Raw genomic sequence first — 23,356 nt, 5'->3', positions numbered from 1 at the left:
TATATTTGGGTGAATATTTGATGGTGTTATAAATCATTTTAAATTGTAATTTATGAACTCCAAAAACAAAATATAAATATTTACACACACACTAACAGGTATATGTCTAGTTTTAGTCCTAAAGAGCAGTCAGTTTATAATAGGGGAAAGATCTTTAAATGTACGTCTCAAATAAGACTGACAAATGAGGGTAATGAAATGCAGTATTGGAATGTGTGATAACTTGCATATTGTCCTATCATATTTAACTTGCATTAAAGTCGTAACAAGTAACTGTAATACAAGGTACCAAACTTGGAACAAAATTAGAATATTGCATATCTGATTGTGTTAATTACAATCTGATTTGAGCATCTTGTTTTTGAATGACTTCCTGATAAACACCTTAAGAAAACCACAATGCTGACTAAACTTTTGTAAATACAGCACATGAAAACACATCCATGGGTGGATCTCAAGCGTCTGGTTCCAGGCCGGAATTAATCCCAATACACTGCAAAAGTAGGTTCCAGCATTGCTTTTCTTACGTTTGTTTATAAGTAGTTGTTGGCGAGTTAAGAAAGTGATTTGAACATCTTGTGAAATATCTTCCTGGTTATAATCTGACTGCCTTCTAGGATTAAGACTGCAATACATGATTATTTTCTGATCCATCTAAACAACTGACGATGATGACGACAATAAGCAGTTGGACATCAGTGCTGAGCAACTCCAAGCCAGAACACCAGTAGATACGGATCTACCACTTAACCCCTTAACTACCAGCTTCAATTTACAGCAGTAAATATCAAATGGAACATGTTTCAAAAGGGTTAAGGTGGATTCCAACATGTAATATTAATCAATTCTTTACCCTTTCAATGTTATTTGCCACTGAAGTATGCACCCGCTTGGAGGAGTGGTTTCACATCGGTCAAAGCTGAGACAATGCCAAGGCCATGATTCAGTTAACAAGTTCCCCATGAGCATGGTATTCCAAGCCTTAAGTTATTAGCAACACTTACAGGTGTGTTCATTGAAAGGGTTAAGAGTAAATCTGGAAGCTCGTGATAGTTGCAGTAATGTCAACAGTCAGTTACATACACAGGGGACATATTCAAACTGAAGCAAGAGATGTCATACATGTCTTCCTTAAGTTCAAACATGGCCCAGTTTTGGCCAAAGCCAATGTAATTCAGCTGCTAGGTCGGTAATTTTGTCCAATTGCCTGTTCCTGCTTAACATGTGTCCCTAAACCTTCCCCACTATAAGCTGTCATAGTCTTGACTAGGAATCTGTGTGATGAACGCACTGGCTGGTGATCAGACAATTCCTGGTTGGTATTCACTGTCAGTGAACATGGATTTGATCAAACGATATGAATGACTAGAAGACTCAGGAGGAATTAAGTGTTAAATAGGAATAAACACCAGCTGATCGTGGATGAATTAATATTAATTAACATGAAATTGGGAGGCTGAATTTTGAAAATTAATGCACTGTTTATAATCAACCTTCACAGCACAGCAAAGCTGAGAGCAAGATTAGTTCCTAGCGACATTGAATGTCCTTGTGAGTCCTCCACTTGAAGATTGTTTACAGCATGTTACACCAGGAACCAAAATGAAGCCACATTTCATTGCAACATGGTGTTATTTTCCAAATTCCCTGATTGTTTGGATTTACCTTACACCAGTACATAATTAGCAAGGCAGCAGAAATGTCAACCATAGCCTGCTGGTGCATGGTTCTTACTCACTAAAATAAATCCATTGGTGACCTGGGTCCACAATGTGTCGAATAGCGTGTCATGTGAGTTCCCTGACTATTAGATAGCATGAAGGTAGGACCAAGCTTAACACAGATTCCACACCAAGATATGACCAAGCCCCACCCAGCCCACGACAGTGAAGTGCTGTGTACTCCTGTGTGAACGAAACATCCAAGTGCTCCCTAGTCTCAAAGTGGTTGTTGATAAATCATCTGGTTATATCTGATTAGTCTGGTCTGATTAGTTATCTCAGAAGTCATACACCACACAGCCTCAAAATATAGCCCCTTGAGTGACAGCTATAACAGAATCATCCAAATGCTATGTTACAGGCTTGACAAGAAAATAAACAAAGCAAACATTAAATCATAAACATTTTAACACTAAAGGGGCAAAAATTAAGTTTTAAAGTCAAAGGCAAGTTATAGAGAGAATGTAAATAGAATCAAATTAAGAAACATTCATTGAAATGTTACAAATTCGAAATTCTAACGAAAATTCTTGAGGCATGTGTGGAAAATGTATGCATCACTTTTTGATTGTGAAGAGACGCTTCAATGTCCAGTAAACCTATTAGCAATAAATCCAGATTCAGTGAATCATTGTGGTTTAAAGAGTACTTCGTTGTGAATATGAATAAAAAGTAAAACAACAAAAGAAAATCTATGTACTGAGTTTATATCTAATTACTAAAACAGACAACAGTCTGTGAATTCACTGATGGGCATTTATAGTATGACAGCTGTTTTAGTAAAATTTGAAACCAGTTCTCTGTGTTCAAGAATGTTGTCTTTGAAAGAGAACTCTACTTGATACAATGATTCCTCAATAAGAATGAAACACTTAACTTATTACAAGGGGTTTAAAGGACATTGAAGCAAATCCAATATATTATAGAATTCTGTCTTAAAACCAGTGTTATTGCACTTGAAAATAATACCTTATTTTCTACAACTTTGTACAGTCAATCCTGTGCCGCCTTTCAAAGCAAAACCTCTGAATCAACTGATTGGGAAGGAATGCTAATTCTTCTGTCAGTTAGTAACAAACATAGAAATCACATTCACATGTGGCTCAAAGTATGTATTTACACAAATGAAGTAGTTAGAAAAAATAAGAATATTAAGGATATACAATATAGAATATGGAATAGAATCAGAATACAATTGATATAAAAACTGATATTCACATAAGGCATGATATTATAGAATCACAGAGTATAAGTGTTTCGCTACTTTTTTTTCACAGAACCATTTCTCATGACTAGATATTTCAGTATGGATGGATATATCAACATAATTGCAATTCTCTCAAGACTTGCAAATGTGGCTTGGCAGTGACTTCTTGGAACAACATGTTCTTTGCATATTGGCTTATTCATATATCAAGTAATAGTATATGTAACTGTTTTTTCTTCTTATCAATTTAATTCAAGGAAATAAGCAAACAACAGTCATAAAAGGTCAAACCAAGCACTTCGGTATTGTCAGTATCGGTCCTCAGTAAAACATCTACTGTCTACAATTATTTTTAAAATCAAATGATACTAGTATGAAATATGTGACTTGCACTTAACTAAGTACGTCTTGTGGCCATATTTACACATTTACATCCATGTAAGTTACACACGAATATATACAGTTCTTGTAGCATTCCTTTACCCAATCAGTATCTTATTACAGACCCCTATTGCTTGAATGAATACCTAATCAAGCCTAAGGGATTTGTTAAGATGAAGGATTTAGAGCCAAAATGTCCTGTAATACCACTGTCTGACCAACCCTCCATATTCTGAGAGAATTTGATGTATTTAACGAAAACTCTTGCAAAATTTACACAGGAAACTTTGTTTATTATGCTAAAGTATGAGAGATATCAGAGTGGTGTTTGCATTACAAGGCACATTTTGACTCATTTTTGTGCATGTGATTCATAAACAAATGTTATTTATTAATGTTTCAAATGCATATGCTTGGCAGAGTCATTGACATCACATGCACAAAAATCCAACAAAGGTGGACCCATTAATGTCTAACCCCAGTGTATCCTCAAGGGAGATAACTCTAGTCATAGGGGTAGACGGGAACACCCATTTGCTCCGAGGCTGATAGGAAGAGCACCAACACTATAAATAGACAGGCAATGGCCCCTAGCAGCTCGCCCAATTGTCATACGGCCGACTGTTTGGGGTTGGTTCCTATGGCGACAAGGGCAGCAACTGTGATTGCCACACGGGAAATACCCTTCTCTTCAAGAATATCGTGAGCTGAACATATCTGCTCCTGAAAGGATTAAGAAGAATTGAAATAAATAAAAGTGGTATAGCATTGCAAAGCATCACAAAATGTTATTAATAAAACTGTTCATGCATAATACAAGAATATGAACAATTTCTGTGTTTGGGTTATACTGCTCATTTAACTAGATGAATGACCTGTATGCTAAGATTAACAACTACCTACTTTATCAATCATTTCAGGGAGTAGTATGAGGTCAAAAAAGCAATCTTGATATATTACAGACTTTCAACCTTCACCTTACAGAAAACAACTTGCATGTCAAACATCTGAAGGTAATTGCAGGCAAGATATCTTCATCATTATTGTTTCTAACAAGGTTTATATAATTAGTTTTAGGAAACAACGATGAAGTGAAGCGATTGGCATGATTTGTCTTTGTGATGGACTGATGTTTGAAGTAAGAAAGAAGAAAGGGAATGTGCAATGTATAAACGTCAATCTCCGAAACAGGATCACAAGCAATGAAAACCATAATACTTTCAACAACCAAATTAATGTTCTGTAAGATCTGAATTGCCTTCACAACATCAATACAACAATAAATGCAATGCAACAATGTAATATGTTTAACAAGCACAGATTTGGTTCTTTCGCTAAGTACATTCAGGGTATGATTCTTGTTTTATCAAATATCCAAATCAGGGTGTTCACTTAATAAATCATATATATATAAGTGAACATGAACAGTGGATGTATGTACGCACAGTAGGAATGTAACAACGTGGTAGGACAGAGTTGCTGTATGTGTATATAGTAGGGATTAGGGCTGGGACGGGTAACTCGGGTACCCGGGTCGGGTGGGTTCTGAGAAGGACCCGGGTACCCACAGGACTACCCGAACCCGTGGTTAGTCACGTGATTATATTGTTTAATGGCAAAAATTATCTTGAACTCTATGGTTACACTATAAGTGATAAATGTTCTCATTTCTTTCTGACTTTGCACACATTCCTTCTGACTTTATATGTTTGCGTATGATAAAACATCAACGTCAGTGTATATATGACCAGATCGGATTAGACGTGTATCTAAATATATTATATACAGGAGTACGCCGAAACTATTCCCAATCAGACATGTTTCACTTATCTCTTGAGACCTACAGTGGGTACCCGGGTAGGGTCAGGTAATAGGGGGGTGGATACCCGGGTAGTAAATTTTGACTCATCCCAGCCCTAGTAGTGATGTAACGAAGTGGGAATAGTGTTGTATCATGATACATACTTGCCACTATACAATAATCAGGCTGAATGAGATTCTGAACCCATCATGGCAAGACGTTAACTATAGTAATACAAAGGATTCGGGTGTTCTTGAACTTCTTCAGCAGTATATATACAGGAGAACATAGTTTTAACGAAACAACGGTTGTACTGAACTATTTCAGAAGTCCTGGCTGCTTACTATTTAATTAATCATTTAGAATTCACAAAAGGAACAAATTAACAAACACAGCAAACTGATGTTTCATCTCCAAGAGACCTTAAACTAAATATTAAGTTACAAAAGTATGTCAAAATCTAGCACGCTCAAGTTTTTCATAATTCAGCGATGAATCCAAACTATACTTGTCACTACAACATAAGTCCATATCGAGGATATAAAACCAAACATTTAACTGAGATAGCGTGACTGACATATTTGATTTTGAGGTCCCTGATGCAACACCCAATAGGTGACCTAACCTGACTTCATACGAAGCATCTGGACATACTTGTGAGTGAGTGAGAGAGTGAGTGAGTGAGTGAGTGAGTGGGTTTCACGCCACTTTCAACAGTATTCCAGTCATATCTTGGCATGTCAACTAAGTGTGGGAGGAAAGCCCAAAGTGAAGCAGGTGCAAGTATCAAACAAGCACGGGTAGGGTCCTGACAAACCTAGAAACATAATCAGGGCGAACTAGGATTCGAAACCCATGATCATAAGTTTCTGGTGTGCCCAAGAAACGCAATTCTGCACAGCGAATTGTGGCACCTAAAATGCAAATAAACCGATATTGTTATTTCTTTGTGTTCTAAACGCATGATCAACAACCCATTTAACTTGTGTACCACAATGTTGGTGTTTCACACTGCAGAAGAGAAACATGACTTGGAGAATAACGAACTACGGATATTTATTTCAACGGTCCCTTGGAGTTGATTACAACCATGTTCTGCTGTATGTCTCCATGTTGGGCTTACATGACATGAACTTACAATAGTGGCAGCCCTAAGATGTGTTTCTGGGATGAGACTAAGCAGAAGACTTAACTGCATCTTTATAGGAACAATATATGATAACACCTGTATAGGACACCCCAGGCACCATGTCTTATATGAGGACTCCTAACTGTTGTATACACTAACACTGACTGCAAGGCAACACTCCCTGGTCATCCTTTTGTCCACTGTCAACATTCAAACAAGCTATTGCTTTGATTAAGGCTGAGTATTGATGACACTCAAAAATATTAGGCCATCTGTTTCTACATTATTTTGATGATTGTTCTTGTTGTTTAAAAGCAAAGAAACAGCTGAACACAGCTGGTATAAAACAAAAGGGCTACACTGTATAAAAGAAATGTGAAAAGTATTTCAAATTGAGCACTGAAGGGGAATAATAAAATAGGTTATAACCACATTTTGTTGGCAATACATCAAAGACCTGTATGAAATATATAACAAGAGTATTTCAAGAATAACAGGATTAAATACAAAACCTTGCATGCCTTGACACATACATATGAACTGTTAAAAGTTAAAGTTCACACCTACGATTAGGAAACTACCTCAGATATGTTGAGCTTCAACCATGTCTTTAAACAGGATATTAGGACAAGATCATGACATACACAATATGGGAGTATACACTATACATTCTTGCTAAGCTAGGCACACGAGATATAGTTACAAAACATCAAAATATTTTGATTACAACAACAATCATTTACAGCAGTCAACAAGTCATGAACAATAACGTCACTTGATTACATTGCATATGTCGGACAACTGATTAACAGTAACAAGGATCCAGTTCATCATTGCACCTGTGATATAGACACACTGCAACAGCAAACACACCTTGAATTCATGGCATAATATTAATAAGCTATTTATTGCATAATACAAATTAACAAGGTTCATAAGCAGTAAACTGAAAAGCTGACATGCTTAATATTGTTTATAGGTGATACAGCAGAGATCATCGGTATATTGTCTCTGGATACAACGAAAATCCAAATATTTCTCGAATACTGATTTTTTAAAACCAGGACCTGGGTTTGTGTGATACTGAATTCTGAAACTGTAGACAACTGGCCTTCCATAATTATGTCTTATGATTCCACTGTTATTATTTTGATTATGATGCATTCTGTAGACGAGTAATGCCACACATTGCCATAGCAACTAACTATATGGTGAGAACCTACAGTGAAACCTCAAACATTGTTAAACTCAACACACTCCTGAAGTCTATGTACCGTATTTCCTCTTTTAGGAGCTCAAGATCTCAAGAATAACAGTTTCTGATTTTATACTGTAATATGTTGGTGACTAATAATTAACGTTTCCTGCAAATACTATTTAATACTATTCAATAAGACAAAGATGTCTGGGAGATGTGTTCTCGTTATCTTAGGATAGCATCTATCTAAAAAAAACTATACATGAAACTACTGATATTTTGTTTCTGCATTTACCTATATTATGCATTACTTGCTATTCTATAATTATATGAAATTTTGTATAAATGTTACACCATGATAACTTATAAAAGGGCTTGCTGTGGATCTAATTATCATATGAAAACTTAGTATAAATGTTATATCATGATAGATCACTGGAAATGTCTTAGAAAATCTGAATCTTGTATATACTTGAGTTTGTCCAACCCAAAATGTGTTTGATGGTCCCAGTGACAATGCTGAGGTTTCACTGTAAAATATTTTATGTTGCAGTTTGCTGGGATCTTTTCATTTAAGCTTGCTCACAGCTGTCTTATGCCAGGGCTGACCCAGAGAAATGAAAGCCAGATTGGTATTGAAACAACAGTCTATAAACCATCAACAACATATTACTAGCTAAGGCATGGTGATAATGTATCACAGCTTGCTAATGTTTGATTGGCTGAAATCATACAACAGCTAACTGATTCAACCAATCAAATTTGGCAACATACTGACATAGTTAACGACATCCTCACTTCACTGCCACAAAATACTATTTGTCGGCTGTCATTCACATCTTATACATGGCGCAAAGCAGTGACCAGGAACATTCGGCAAGAGATTTTCTTACATATGCAGGGCTCGATTTAGCTGTATAAAACATGCACCAGTGCAACCTATTATTGAAAAATGAAAACCTAATATTTATGTCTTCATGGACCAAGCGCTTGTCAAAATCTATCAGCAAATCTTTGAAAACATTCAATACCTCCAAGCTTTATTTACCACTACATCAATAATAAATGTGTTATATGTATGTGTCAAGCTTTTGGAGGCGTGATGTCATCAAACTGTGGGTACTGAAAGACAATGTTTCAACTGTGATAAATGTACGGGACAATGATGCAACCTGTTTCTGTCTTGTGCAACTAGGTTTTCATGTCAACATGCACCTGCTGCAAGTTAAATCAGTTCCTTCAATCGAGCCCTGATATGTAGTAACATGCAGTAAAATTAGTATAATAAATATTGGAATTAATAAGTTTGAGTGAGTATATTATCAAGCATATCACTTTGAGTATTGCATGTTTTCTTTCTCTGCAAATACTGTTGGATCCATAGTGATAATTTGTCACAAATAGTAACAATTGTCTGTGACCACTCTGAAGACACTGCCATAACGGACAGTCAGGCACCAAAGTCAACATACAAAATCAACACAAGGGTTCCATAGAAGTCTCTGAGCAGGTATTGGGTTGGGCTGTATACACGTATACTCCCCAGGGAGCTGAGAATGAAAATCAAGTGCACACTCATCCACTGGCCGGAGTAATAACGTTAGCGCTTTCGGCACGCACCTTGTGTATGGAGTCTATAATTAATATTATTATTAATAAAAATTATTATTATTATTATTACTGAACACATATGAAATCTCTGGATACTAAACATATTGGTCACAGGCTAGTGTAATAACTCAATTTAAAGTACATGGCTCTTGTCCAATGAGAAATCACCATTTGATCTCATGGAGTACATAAAATGATTGATACCCTTATAGATATTGCTGTCTGCTTAAATCATAGGAGTGGGTGCTGCCATGCATTTCATGCAACATATCTGCCTGTGCTTCAAGCAACATAGAAATCTTGTGACAGTGCAGTATGAGGACACAAAGACCCTGAATCATAAACACAATGACACCATCCTGTCACAAGTCCTCTTCTATTAATCACAGAGTGTGACTGAGTAGGGTTTATGCATGTCTCCCTTGGCAATATTCCAGCCACATCAGGGGACACCAAGACAGGGGTTTCACACAGGGTATCAATCTGAGGAAATGAACCCATGTGTTATGTGTGGCAACCTGCCGCTTTAACCACTAAGCTATTCCACTATCTTGCTATTATTTAGTCAAAGCATATAAAACACCTCTAATTACACATTATCTTGGCCCTGCTTGTCACACCAATATATAGAAGGTGGAGTATTTATTCCTTTAGGGCACCTGCTCATGAGATCATGGTCTCCTGTGTTGGTTGTATGTTGTAACCGCCATGCTGACTATGACCTTATTTGGACCACATACGAGTAGGCTAGTCTCCAAATATGAGTTGCCTCCCTTGTAAATATTTTATTAGCCCATGGCCAATACTGACATGCATGAAAGTGATAGGCAAGTCTCCACATTTGAGTTGCCTCCCTTATAAATTTTTGATTAGCCCATGGTCAATACCGACATGCATGAAAGTGATAGGCAAGTCTCCAAATTTCAGTTGCCTCCCTTGTAAATATTTTATTAGACCATGGTGAACACCGACATGCATGAAAGTCCTAGTCAAGTCTCCAAATATGAGTTGCCTCCCTTATAAAATTTTGATTAGCCCATGGTCAATACTGACATGCATGAAAGTGATAGGCAAGTCTCCAAATTTGAGTTGCCTCCCTTGTCATTTTTTCTATTTGCCCAATACGGACTATATCCCATGTGTGAAAGATGCCTGCTGTCTTCTGCAGTAACTACACAGGTGGTTGGAAGAGGAAAAAGCATGTGAGACAGAGGATGGCTATACAGAGGTATGTCACATAATAATCAACAGATGTTAGTCGTGGAAAGGTGACTAAATGTTGCACAGTATTAGCGACGCGTGCAAGTCGAATTTCCTCCACTATATCTTCACATGCACACAGGTCAGCCTGAAAAATAGGACGCAAACATTTGGTCCTAGTCCTAAAATTATAAATAGAATTTAACATTTCAAAACATGATAATTTATAATCACATCATATCAGGACAGCAACTCAACACTCCACAAACAAGACCCAAATACTGTCTGTTTATAGAACATACTAAATTGTCTAATCATTTCTTCTTTTTAAAAGACTGCGATTTTTAGACCTATCTTGCATGTAACTTTCAGTTTTGAGATTCTCCCTGAAGCTAAGACTGTGCAACAGATCAGTCAGCCATTTTGACAACAGCATGCTGGGATTGCAACATAGGATGATGGGCAAGTGCAGGCATTGGTAAACTGAAATAAACAATACAATGAGCTATGACAAAAACATCCATCCATGCAGGTCAAAGGTGTTAAGAATTAAACTGGCTTGGCTAAGTGAATTTCCGTAGAATAACCAAGATTTACATAAGCGGCAAAATATCAAAGCATGTTAGTACATATAAATGTTTATTCCCGGGTAATAATAGGGAAAAAGCATAAAATATCATGTTAGTAGAAATAGGCCACAATCTTGATTAATTGCTGAACATAATCTCAACAATGAATAATTTTCTCAAACCTGGACAGTAACCAAGACAACATGTAACAATTACTGTCACAATGGAGGTCAAACACAAATTACCTACGTAGTTACATTTAAAGTGAGAAAATACTCGTGAACAACCATCAACAGGAACAAAAGGGGGGACCTTCATCAAAAACAGAAGGTTTCAAAGAATTTTCAAAACATTCAAACCCAAATAATTTATGACAAGTCTAGCATTAGCTTCGTACTGATTAAAGCTGAAGCACAGAGAAAAAAAGACACAAAAAAAGAGAAATTATGACCATGCATATTGACTGTGGGATGTAGACAACATAATGAAAAAAAGATATTTCCCTCCTTACACAATTGATAAAGAAAAAGGAATAAATTGTTTTCCTGCTATTTTGGCAAGAGCAGACAGACCAGTGGTTGATAGAATGAGCAACAATCCATGCAGCCAGGGCATGTGTCACACCATATCAAACCAGCTGGTAATTTGTTAAGTCTGGAACAGACAAACCAGTGGTTGATAGAATGAGCAACAATCCATGCAGCCAGGGTATGTATGGCCTATATCATACCAGCTGGTAATTAGTCAAGTCTGCGGCAGACAAACCAGTGGTTGATAGAATGAGCAACAATCCATGCTGCCAGGGCATGTATCACTGGGCAAGTTGACTTTCAAGGTAACATTGACATCACAACATGCTTGCATATTGTAGAAGGAAGCCCAGAATGAAATCTGGTGGAACCACACGTTGGATACGATGCTAATTTGAACAATAATTTTGTCACATCCGATGTCCTGAATGAAACCAATGCCCACAGGTGATGGGTATGGTTCTGACAAACCAAGACTCACAATCTTTGGCAGCTTATCTCTTCATTATGAATTGTGAGATCACAGGACAACTCATGCCCCAAACACACAATCAACAGGTTGGCCACTGCAGTGAAGACTGCATCTGTGGTCTAGTGGATAGAGTTTCTGCCCAGAGAACGGTAGGTCAGTGGTTCAATGTCCTGGTTGCGTCATATCAAAAGGTGGTTCTTGTTATCCTGCCTGGTGTTACGGGGATAAAACAAGGACTGGTCATCTCGGTGTGCAGTGTCTCAGTGGGCTAGCACTATAAAACTGGCCTGGCACAAGCAGCCACACACATGCACGTCGCTTTATATTTAGTGCAAGAACCTTGATTAGTTCTGATGACACATACATCATGTACATGATCAAGCAGGTATCAGCATGGAAGGGTGCCTGCCAAAGAACACCAGATCCAATACTGTCTTCACTTCATGAAGCTGTTGTAGCAATAGTGCCCCAATTATAATATTTTAACACAGGGATACAGGAGTCTTAGTGCTAAGACTTTAACATAGGGTTACAGGAGTCTTAGTGCTAAGACTTTAACATAAGGTTACAGGAGTCTTAGTGCTAAGACTTTAACATAGGGTTACAGGAGTCTTAGTGCTAAGACTTTAACATAGGCTTACAGGAGTCTTAGTGGTAAGACAGTACAAGTCCCATCACTCCAGTCACTATTTCAGTGCCATAACATCAGACCAGTATCAGATTACAACATCTCTCTGGCTTGACTTAATAAAACCAGTTGGGGTTATTTTAGACTAACAATTATTCAAAATTGATCATATTTGTCTTATACAGAATGAAATAATATGTTAGCAAAGTAAAAAGTCACAATAACACGAAGCTTGCCAGAATACAGCTGGTATGTTTTGCCGGAACAGGCAGAATGTTAGTGGATTGTGGAAGACAAATATGGAAAAAAGAAATAAGAAATATCACATGCATACCAGCAAAAGCGTTACACACATTTTCTCAACAAATTAACAAATAGGAGACTTTACATTTCTTTGAAAACATCCGTTTTTATACAAGTTTCATGATAAAGCAATCATGCACTTTGCAAAGAGAAATTCTGGAATGGAAATTGATTTTCTTTAGTCCATACACGTTTCGTGACGTTCAAGCAAAGAAATGATCAAATCATACATTGAAACCTGTGAAAACTGACATCACTTTTTCGGGAGTTTTCAGGTAGAAATGTTCTCTGGAATGACAATTAGGAACCAAATCAGAGTAAACTTTTTTGCACTGTTGCAAGCACCTCTAGTTGTCAGGACACAGTCAATACTCAGCTAGCAGCTGGCCATGGTATCTGTCAGGGTCACCCACGGTAACTGGACCACACACACCAGTGGGGCCTCTAGTTGTCAGGACACAGTCAATACTCAGCTAGCAGCTGGCCATGGTGTCTGTCAGGGTCACCCACGGTAACTGAACCACACACACCAGTGGGGCCTCTAGTTGTCAGGACACAGTCAATACTCAGCTAGCAGCTGGCCATGGTGTCTGTCAGGGTCACCCACGGTAACTGAACCACACACACCAGTGGGGCCTCTAGTTGTCAGGACACAGTCAATACTCAGCTAGCAGCTGGCCATGGTGTCTGTCAGGGTCACCCAGCCCAACAACATCTGTCAACTCTGTTGTGAGTGAGTGAGGTGTTAAACACTACTTTTAGCAGTATTCCAGTAATATCAGCTTAGTGTGGGAGGAAAGGCCCCTGTTGCCATTAGTTTATTGTTGAGTGGGGACGTGGGGAGAGAGACCCACATGTACAAGGTGGGATTCTACAACATCACAGAGAGTGTCGTCCCGTGTCATTGTCTCTTCCCTTAAACTTGGATATGATTCAATAGTCAAAGGAACAGTTTTCCCAGGTTTCAATGAAGTTATAAGAAGAGTATATGCTTTAGGAAGTGTGTTGCGCTCTTGCTGCCAGTACAAAAGAAAAGATGAAGACAATGCACAGTCTTAGCCTGGTTCTAAATGAAGAAATTAAGCTATCAGTAAATTATTCTAATGACCACGGAAATAAATATGCTATTTTTTTTCTGAATGACTTATTTGTGTCCTTCAGTGAAGTACCTTTGAAGCTCATATTGTCATTTTAGTAGTGAATATTCAAGTGAAACATGTCTACACAACTGCTGTTAATTTCACAAATTGCATGCCTACTTATCACTGTCACAATCAACAAACACATCTCTTTGATCATGTAATCTGAGTATGTCATTTCTAAAGCAGGGTTACCAAGCCTTAATGACAAACACAACCCTCTTGTTCATAGACTACAAACTTCTTCCAGGAGCTGGTTCCACCACCTCCCTCACTCCACCTTTGCCGCACTCAGTATAAAGTTCATAGATACGCTATGTAAGGGACCAGTCATTATTCATTGTGGGGAGAAAGGGGCAGTGGTGGATGATTGGCAATAAACTGCTGTGACAAAATAAGTGATCCCCTACATAAAAAAGACCACTCACAGTTTCTGCATAAATTACCAGCATAATATTACTTTATATGTATGATAAGGCCAACATGTGCGACAGTAGGTAATAAAGTTACCAATATTTCTTTATAAATACCCACAACACTAAAAACTTTGTGTTTCCCTTCACAATTTAGTATTACTTTCACTCTTCCTTTATCGTCACAAAGTATCCAACAGAAAATGGTTTACATGCTACAGTATTTCTGACATATCGAGTAGAATCTTGTTTTCAACAATTATGGACATAAAAAGGTTGTTTCGAGAAATGATGTACTGATGGCAAAATGGAATGAGGTTGATGTGGACTACAGAGTAGCATTGTCTGTCAACTTATTCTACATGTTCATCTAGACTCTTTCTGGTATCCCAGGCAGAAGCCTCGCCCAACACAGCCCACTCCTTACCTTTCACGTTAGACATAAACCTTCCCAGCATCCTCTCTGCCTGTACCCAGGGGATGGGCACTGGGAAAGTACCCAAGAGAGGATAACTCCATGAAGGTCAGAATTTTCAACTAAGTAACATGAACTAGAAAATAACAAAAGTCTTCTTCATTTCAACCAAATGTTAAAGTGCTATTATTAGTAGAAGTGTCCATAAGGCTAAAAAAATAACTATTGTGGTTCTAATTACAACAATTTTGGAATTATAAGTCTGAAGTCATAGAAAATTAAATATACACCAGCTTGACAACAGGAATATCCTGTAATGTATTGAAAAAAATATTATTAAGATTCAAGACTTTGGTCTGGTAATTTGAATCACAACAAGTTGTTTTTCAGCCCACTGTCCTACCCGTTAGGTCAATCATCAAGACTCTGATGAGTATAAAACAACAGCCGATAACCCATTCCTCCAACACCTGTATCACTTGATAGAGCAACATAGTACTTACTTGGTCCACTCCTATCTTCCGACAGGCATCAAGAAAGTTTTCGACATTTCTTCGACATTTTGCCATTGTCAGCTTGGGCTGAAACGGTTAAGGACATAATTCAGTGATATGTCATTTTAAGGATGGTTATTGACCACTTCATTTTTAGTACCCATGACACTAATAAAATAAGTGGAAATAATCACATATTTATATTCACGCTGGCATAAATCTTGCATCGACCAAGCGCATCTCACCACACATTCCCTGAGTCCCGTTCCCAAAGCATGAGTATGACTGCCGAAAGTCTTTGTGACACATCAATGCACTGGGAATCCTTAAACAGTCTTTCTCGAGGGGTACAGGCGTCCCAGTTATCTAAGGCATTGCAATTCGCTGTGCAGAGTTGCCTCCCTTGGGCACGCCATCGTGGGTTCAAATGCCGGTTTGCCCTGATAATATTTCTAGGTATGTCAGCACCAAACCCGTGCTGCTGGGTTTCGCTAAAGTGGTAAACGTCTGAGGCCTGCATTACTTTTGGCTTTCCTCATACATTAAACTGCCACATGGTGAAATAACTGGAATACAGTTCAAAGCGGCGTTACACCAAACTCACTCACTTAACAGTCTCTATCATTCTTACCACAGCGGGAGACGGGACATGGATGCTGCCCACCGAGCGTGGTCGAATCTGATTGGCTAAGTGGCACAGCACAACACCATCCTTCAAGGCGTCAGGTAGGTTTTCAGGCAATGTCACCTTCAGACGAGACTCGATTGTCTGTGAACAAAGATGATGATGATGACGACGTGAAATCAAACATAGTTTCACAAACAAATATATGCATCACAAAAATCACAAACTTGATAACACTAAAGCCACACACTTGATTCACATCAGACAGGCACAGGGGCATAACAATGTGATACATATTACAATACTATTGGTGCAATACTTATATTTCATCAGTTGATATTCTTTCTTCTTGCAAGTCAATCACAACCCTGATTTGTTATTAAATGTCAGAGATAGAAGGTGGGAGTGGGATAGTTTGATTTTACGCTGCTTTCAGCAATATTACAGCAATATCATGGCGGGGGACACCAGAAATGGGCTTCACACATAGTACCCATGTCGGGAATCGAACCCGGGTCTTCGGCGTGACGAGCGAACGCTTTAACCACTAGGCTAGAAGGTGGGATGTTGTAGGGCAGAAACATATAGGCTACAGGGCCCTGTCAATGTTATGCTGATTATAGTCAACAGGGAAATACTAGAGAATCTGCGTAAGCTGGTTGTTTCTGTTACTATCTACATGTTTTTATATCAACATAACTTGTAATGTATCACAATACAGGGCATGTGAGTGAGTGAGTTGGGTTTAACACCGCTTTGAACAGTATTCCAGTTATATCACGGCGAGTCAGCTTAATGTGGGAGGAAAGCCCAAAGTGATGCAGGTCTCAGACGTTTACCACTTCGATGAAACCCACGAGCACAGGTATGGTGCTGACAAACCTAGAAACATTATCGGGGCGAACCGGGATTCGAACCCATAATCATAGGTTTCTGGTGTGCCCAAGGGACGCAACTCTGCACAGCGAATCGCGGCGCCTTAGACGACTGGGCCACCCGTGCCCCCTACAGGGCTTGTGAATCTATGTATTGTATCATGGACCTGGTATCACTATACAAAACAGTATTGTTGAATTGTTACACAGGACAGAACATGGCCTTAAATCACTCATACCCAAGCTGGCAGAACTGAGCTGACCACAGTCTGTCTACAACTAAATGTCCTGTCACAAAAGCACAAAAGGACATACTAGTATACATAATCAATTTGTTTGCCAGAGTAGATGATATATTTTAAGTTCAAAATTTTTAATCCACAGTTCAAATGATAATTGTTTAACAGATGGAAGGTGAAAAGTGTTATAAGTTTTAGTAACCGTACATGATTTACAAATAGAGTTAACAAGCAAAGAATTTCTGTTAGGGGAGACATTTTAAGTAAATGAAAATAGGATCTAGAAGCCATGAGGAAATATCACAAGATGTTTACAACATGCCTACATTGAATTTTAAGCCACCTTTAGCAATATTCCAGTAATACCATGGCGGGGAACACCAGGAATGGGCTTCACATATTGTACCCATGTGGGGAACCCAGGGCTTCAGCATGACGAGCAAACGCTTTAACCACTAGGCCACCCCACCGCCCCTGAACTCACATAGAGTGAGGGAGGTTTATTAGAGTGAGCAATATTACAGTTATTTCATGGTGGCCAGAGACGATCGAGAGTTAATAGTGGGAGTGACAATACACCCTCTTGAAGCCAGGGCACTATTCCAAACAAAGATCTCAGCAGTATGACTATCATCAGTTTCTGTTGGAGTCTGGGTGTTACCATAGTCGTTGTGTTGAGATCACCTTATTGAATAGAGCCCTCACCACTGAAGAGATTTGGTCTGGTCATCCATCCATGTAACCTCCTGATCTCCATTCTGGTCAACATGCCCAGGGCCACTTATATAAAGTTAACGGAAATTGGCCGAGTTGTGTTTATCGACTCTTTAAAGAGTATTTCAGTTACACATCAGCATATCAGCTTCAAGCAGAGCAAAGCCTTGAGTGAAACCCACAGGCATGAGTACAGTCCTTATCAAGGCGAATCTCGGAATTCAGTCTATCATCCTGATGTTCCTAAGGGAGACAACTCTGGACAGTAAATTTCAGCATGTTAAACTACTGGATCCCCATGTCCCCAGTTCACTAAGTCAATGGCAGTGAACAGAAACCTTTGAATTGTTGATAGATTCAGTTTCAAGAGAAATGCCAACAAAAACTCTCACATTATGTTTGGTTCATTGGTACATTTACGATTTCAATACTTGGCCTCGTTGATATTTGTCACATCAGCCATATCCTAAATAATCAACTAGGCCTGACAAACCAGTGAAATATAGCATGATCTATGTCCCTAACTGCCGAGGTATGATGAAACACAATCAGCCATGTCAAAGAGTTGGACTCACTTCAATTGGCTCTTACAATCTTGAAATAAAAGAGGACATTCTTTTACCCGGATTGCCCACGGAAGCACTGACAGTGAGGTTAGTTCTAAGGAAAGACTTATGTTAGTTTTTAGACTTAGTATTTGAGCAGCTCACACAATACAGCAACCACACTAATGGGGTTAGTTCACAGGAAATACTACAGTACAAATCTAGGATAGACAAACTGACATTCAAGATGACAGGATTAGTTCCAAGAAAACAGTATTTTGGAATAAAAAAAACCACGAACTAATAAGACAAAGTGTTCAGGTTAGTTTACAGCAAATCGTACAAGATATTATACCTACTTGTCTTTATTAAAACCACAAGAATAACAAGATTAGTGTTAGGAATATAGTACATGGTATTATACCTACGTTTAGATTAAGATGGCATATTTATGACTACTTTCAGGAGAACAGTACACAAGTTACACCTAATAATCGAAAGTGCATTTTATGTTTTTGTTAGCAGTTGAAAGAGTTGAAAGGGTCCAGTGTTGAATGAGTGAGATTATATGGTTGGTTAATCCGTAATCTTTCAGCTGGATCATGTGATCAGAGCGGAAGAAAGTCAGGAGCAGAACAACACGAGAACATTGGTCCACAGATTTGGGTACAATGACATCTGAAAGTTGGTATTCCAAGATGGTCACCATACACTATCCTCTCACATTTGATCTGAATATATCCTTGATTATCCAGTCATTAAATCTCCATTCCATTATAATTACTCCGGATCATTCACCAGCATCACTTTGTTGTGAATGAAATGGCATAACACTGAAAATAGACGTCCAATCTAACTACATTCTTTCATGATTGAAGCACCAGTATTCAACTTTACTTTTGCAAACCAGGTTAAATGCAACAGGATTGTCTTGCAGCTTAAGCACTTTTTCTCTATTGTCATAGTACTCAGGAAAACTTCTTTTCCAGTTAACAGTTCATTCAGAAATCGTCAGATTGGATTACATATTGAAAGCTCGGACGGATGGGGTCATTATTTTTAGCAATGTCGATATCAATAAGAATTGCACCGGTGATGACACTTCCAAAACAAAGCTATGCTGGGGAATGTGTCTACGGTATGTATCCTATGCTGTGTCTACGGTATGTATCCTATGCTGTGTCTACGGTATGTATCCTATGCTGTAACAGAATGGAGATACAACACACAGAAGAAACAAGGATGTGACAAGCACAGAGCACTGGGGATCGCTTTTACCCCCATCACATTTGGCCCTACATGCAGAAGACTGCTGTCCTGGATGAATCGGACTATTCCTTGCATGGTGTTTTCATAATGCATAAAGTTCGTTACATTTGTGGGTTATAGTGCGATAGATACTGACTGGTGGCTTATCATTCAGACAACAGATCGGTGGTTTCAGAGAAATGGTTCACGGTGGTGTCATGCCTAATATGTCCTGTGGGTGTAACACCATGCTTAAACAGACTTACATCTCTCAGAACCACAAATTCTTCTTTCTGTTGGTGATACAGAAAATACAAAGCCAATACAAAAGTGAAACCAAAAAAACTCACACAAAAGCATAAAATTTAGAATGGAAAATACAAGTTTCTGCTAACGTTCTAGTTCTCTAGTCTAGTGAATTGTCTATACATAAAATGCTAACGAGACAAATGATTAGATATTGAATCTTAACAAATGTAAACAAATAAGCTACCGGTAGTCTTTTGTCAGCATTATTGAGCAATAATCACATACAAGAGAGAAGAAATACACATAAAAGAGAACTTGTACAATGGCTATAGCCAGGAACTCCACATACTATGTTAGAACAGTAGCTAATCAAATCAAGTGGACAGATTCAAGGCAACAACTAAAGACTTTTACTAATGAATTCAAAATTCCGCAAGACAGAATGAGAGCACCATGTTGCAAGGTGAACTCAAGGTCATGGGCACATTGAGGCCTGGAGGGAAGCTTCATGGTCCCCAGTCCCCGAACCTCGGTGTGGGGGGGGGGGGGGAGAAAGAGGAATTAATGGGAGGGTCATTTCTAAAATCATATATGTCTGGAAATGGATTTTGAACCCAAAATTATTTCAAATAATTTATTTAAATTTGGTCCCAAATCCTCCATACTTTTTTAAGCTCGTAGCAGATGTTTAATTCAAGGAATGAAGGTAATAACATCGTCATATCTGGCACCCACTTCTTTCAAGACTCAAAGTGCCCCCATGGAGAATGGATGATGGCAATTAAAGGTGCCTTTTTGACATGTGACTATCAACCATGGTGTCTGATGGCTATGATCGGACCCCTTTCCACCCAGTGACCAGACAACTGGTACTGAGATACCACTGTCTGGAGATGTTACCATGGTTAACAGACACAAGCACATAGCTATGATTTAAGGGAAAGGGTCACTGAATCAATGCTGATGATATGAATGAGTTTATTTATCAAGTTCTACTTGTCCGATGGATATTTTAAAGACAACCTCTCCCATTAATTTGGAGTCCTCGCAAACTCAGACCTTCAGTTGTTTGTCTGGGAACTGAAGTTATTTTATGTTTAATGATCTAGCAGTAAATGATTACACGTAATGCACAGAGACAATAGCTAAGAAGTCACTGATGACAACATCTAGATTTAGACTGGTAATGTGTTCAAGGCCAAGGAGCACGGGCCCCTTTAACACAACGTCGTCAACTGGCTGCTTTGTAGATCAGGATGCAGGTCACCCTTGGGTTGGGTCTTGTTGACTCTAAACCAGTGCAGTGCCTATTGAAACTCCCTTGCTTCAACACAGACATAATATCAACAGTTGAAGTGTTTCTGCTAACATTTACAAAGAGGAAGCTGAACACAAATTCTTGGCTCCTATTAACAGCACTGTTGGTTCTTTTATGAATAAGCTATGGCACTAGTTTTGTGTGACAAGTCCTTGGAAGAAAAACTGACCTAATTCAATGAGTCTCCACAAAATAAATTTCAACATTATGTTCGACTTGGGATGCAACTGACCGTCCTGAGCTGTTCGATCTGTTCCATTTCCTCCAATCTTTGATCATGTTGGCGGCGAATTGTGAAGTTGGGGTCGGCATCCTTGTACTCCTCCAACAACTTCATCGACGCCTGAGACAGCACTGAAGCAGGAAGAAACATAAAGCATGCACAGAGCTGTTGGGTGGATCTGTTTATTATCAATGGAGACAAAACATTTAATGGACACTTGAACAGGGATTGCACAATTTCAGCCCCTTGATTCAGCTGAATCAAGTCAGATGACTTACAGAGCCAATCAGAGGATGTTAAAGCATCTGGACTCAAATGATTTCAATATTCAGCAATATTCAAGCTGTATGACATCGGCCTATAAATAATCAAGTTCCTGTGATTTATATCACGAGCAACGATCCAAGCCGTCAGGGAACGAGTCTGATTAACAAATCCATTTAGTCGCCCCTTATGACCAGCATAAGTTCTTGCCCGGAATCCCCACTAAGGTTCAAAGAAGACTGACTTAATCCCTTGATGTAGGATTGTTTGTTATAGAGGGCCTTGGAATCTGGACATCCAAACCATTGTACAAACCCTGTTCAATCATCCCAGTCACAGTACATTAGGTGAATGCACCACAGCTAGTATCTCATGCTAATCAACATGGCAGGTAATGAACTTGTAAATAGTTGTCATTAGGTCAGGAAATATATTTCAGTACATCAAAACTTAAAATCATGCCAAATCAAAGTGTTTATGAATTTAATGAATTGTTAAGTATTTATTGTGAAACAAGATTTATATAGATGATATAAGATATAAATGAATATTGACAAGTATGTTAATAAATTACAAGTTATTCCAAAAGTTAGTAAAGAATACATTGGGTACAAAAATCTGTTATAATGAATGAGTGACCATGATCTTAGGGAAGAATATCAACATGCCCTAAAACATTACAAGTTAGGATTCAGCCAACAGAAAGACAAGGCTTCTTGTCCCAGTTCTCTTGAAGGAAACCTGAGTCCAGGGACCACTCGCACAAAGTGATCTTAGCGATAAGATGATCGTAACTCCCATACTTTAACATAGGCTTACAATAGTCATAGCACTAAGATCACTTTGTGCAAGTGGGCCCAGGTGGTATTAATCCACCCTCCTTCCACCCAAGTCACATGAAATCAAACCCTTCAAAGCTTATATGGTGTGCATAGGTACATGACTTCCTGTCCGTTCAGTCGTTTGTTGATGGAGAAACTCAATTGATATGCCAGTCATGTAACAAAGTTTTATCACAACCATTTACAAATATGTTCCTTATTCAAATCTTTAAGCAGAGGTAGAGATGTAAGAAAGTAAAACTCTCAATACAGCGGTAGAAATTAACATTTTTGGTCCACTAGTCTTTATAATGATAATATATAGAATATAAAAATGGCAAATATCTATGTGCTTATGATTCCTTAGCTATTGTGCAGTTTGGCAAGGACTATAGGACCAGTGCCAACTTCTAACACTGTAATACCCATAAGGGTAGAACGAATGGTATAAATTTCCAACATTTGCGCATTCAGTGATTCTCAAAGCTGACACAGTATGATGTCACACTGCCTCTTTGTTGAGAGCTATTATGACATCATCAATTGTTCATGATGTCACATGTTGACGACATGACGCCATTTAAACTATAGGTTGACTTCAGTGAAGTTTTTCTGCTGGTTGACATTTCATGCAGCTTTTTTTTATTTTCTTTCTTAAAGTGACAATAAATAATAAATAGAATAATCTATCCGAACCTCAGAACTTTACAAGTTATTCCTGTAAATAAACACTGTAAGACCTGCACCTACCGCCTAGGACTTACAGCATTCATTCACTCAGGGGAGGTAATTGGCAATTCCTTGCTGGGAGTTGGCTTATTTCAGAAATATGGCCGTTTTGTTATCTCCAGTCCATACATTTTGGTCTGATAATAAGTCAGATGTATCTGAATGTAACCAATACCGTATTCGACGTAATAAGCGCCCACGGCGATATTTGTTAATATACTGGCTTGTGAACAATCCTAATTAGCACCCCTTCGGTCTGATAAATATACACAAGGCTATTTATTCGTGCATAATA

At 38.4% G+C, this 23,356-nt stretch overlaps 1 protein-coding gene across 8 annotated transcripts in view; it reads right to left on the bottom strand.

Moving 5' to 3' along the window:
* Window positions 1–259: 259 nt before the first annotated feature.
* Window positions 260–23,356, bottom strand: part of LOC139447100 (DISP complex protein LRCH3-like) — a 116,774-nt gene continuing 93,677 nt past the window's right edge. For 7 of the 8 annotated variants that reach the window (XM_071228260.1, XM_071228264.1, XM_071228262.1 and 4 more), the window contains 5 exons: window positions 21,257–21,378; window positions 19,724–19,750; window positions 15,843–15,980; window positions 15,221–15,298; window positions 260–4,032 (listed from right to left, as the gene is read on the bottom strand). In XM_071228260.1, the coding sequence (XP_071084361.1) occupies window positions 3,919–4,032; window positions 15,221–15,298; window positions 15,843–15,980; window positions 19,724–19,750; window positions 21,257–21,378 (479 nt within the window). In that variant the 3' untranslated portion in view covers window positions 260–3,918. The remainder of the gene's footprint in view (window positions 4,033–15,220; window positions 15,299–15,842; window positions 15,981–19,723; window positions 19,751–21,256; window positions 21,379–23,356) is intronic. The other variant, XM_071228261.1, reaches the window with a different exon arrangement.

Source organism: Haliotis cracherodii, unplaced genomic scaffold, assembly GCF_022045235.1.
Source record: "Haliotis cracherodii isolate W230 unplaced genomic scaffold, xgHalCrac1.p SCAF_7, whole genome shotgun sequence".
Taxonomy (NCBI): Eukaryota; Metazoa; Mollusca; class Gastropoda; order Lepetellida; family Haliotidae; genus Haliotis; species Haliotis cracherodii.
The sequence above is the reverse complement of the archived record's forward strand: the minus strand, read 5'-3'. Positions and strand labels throughout refer to the sequence as shown.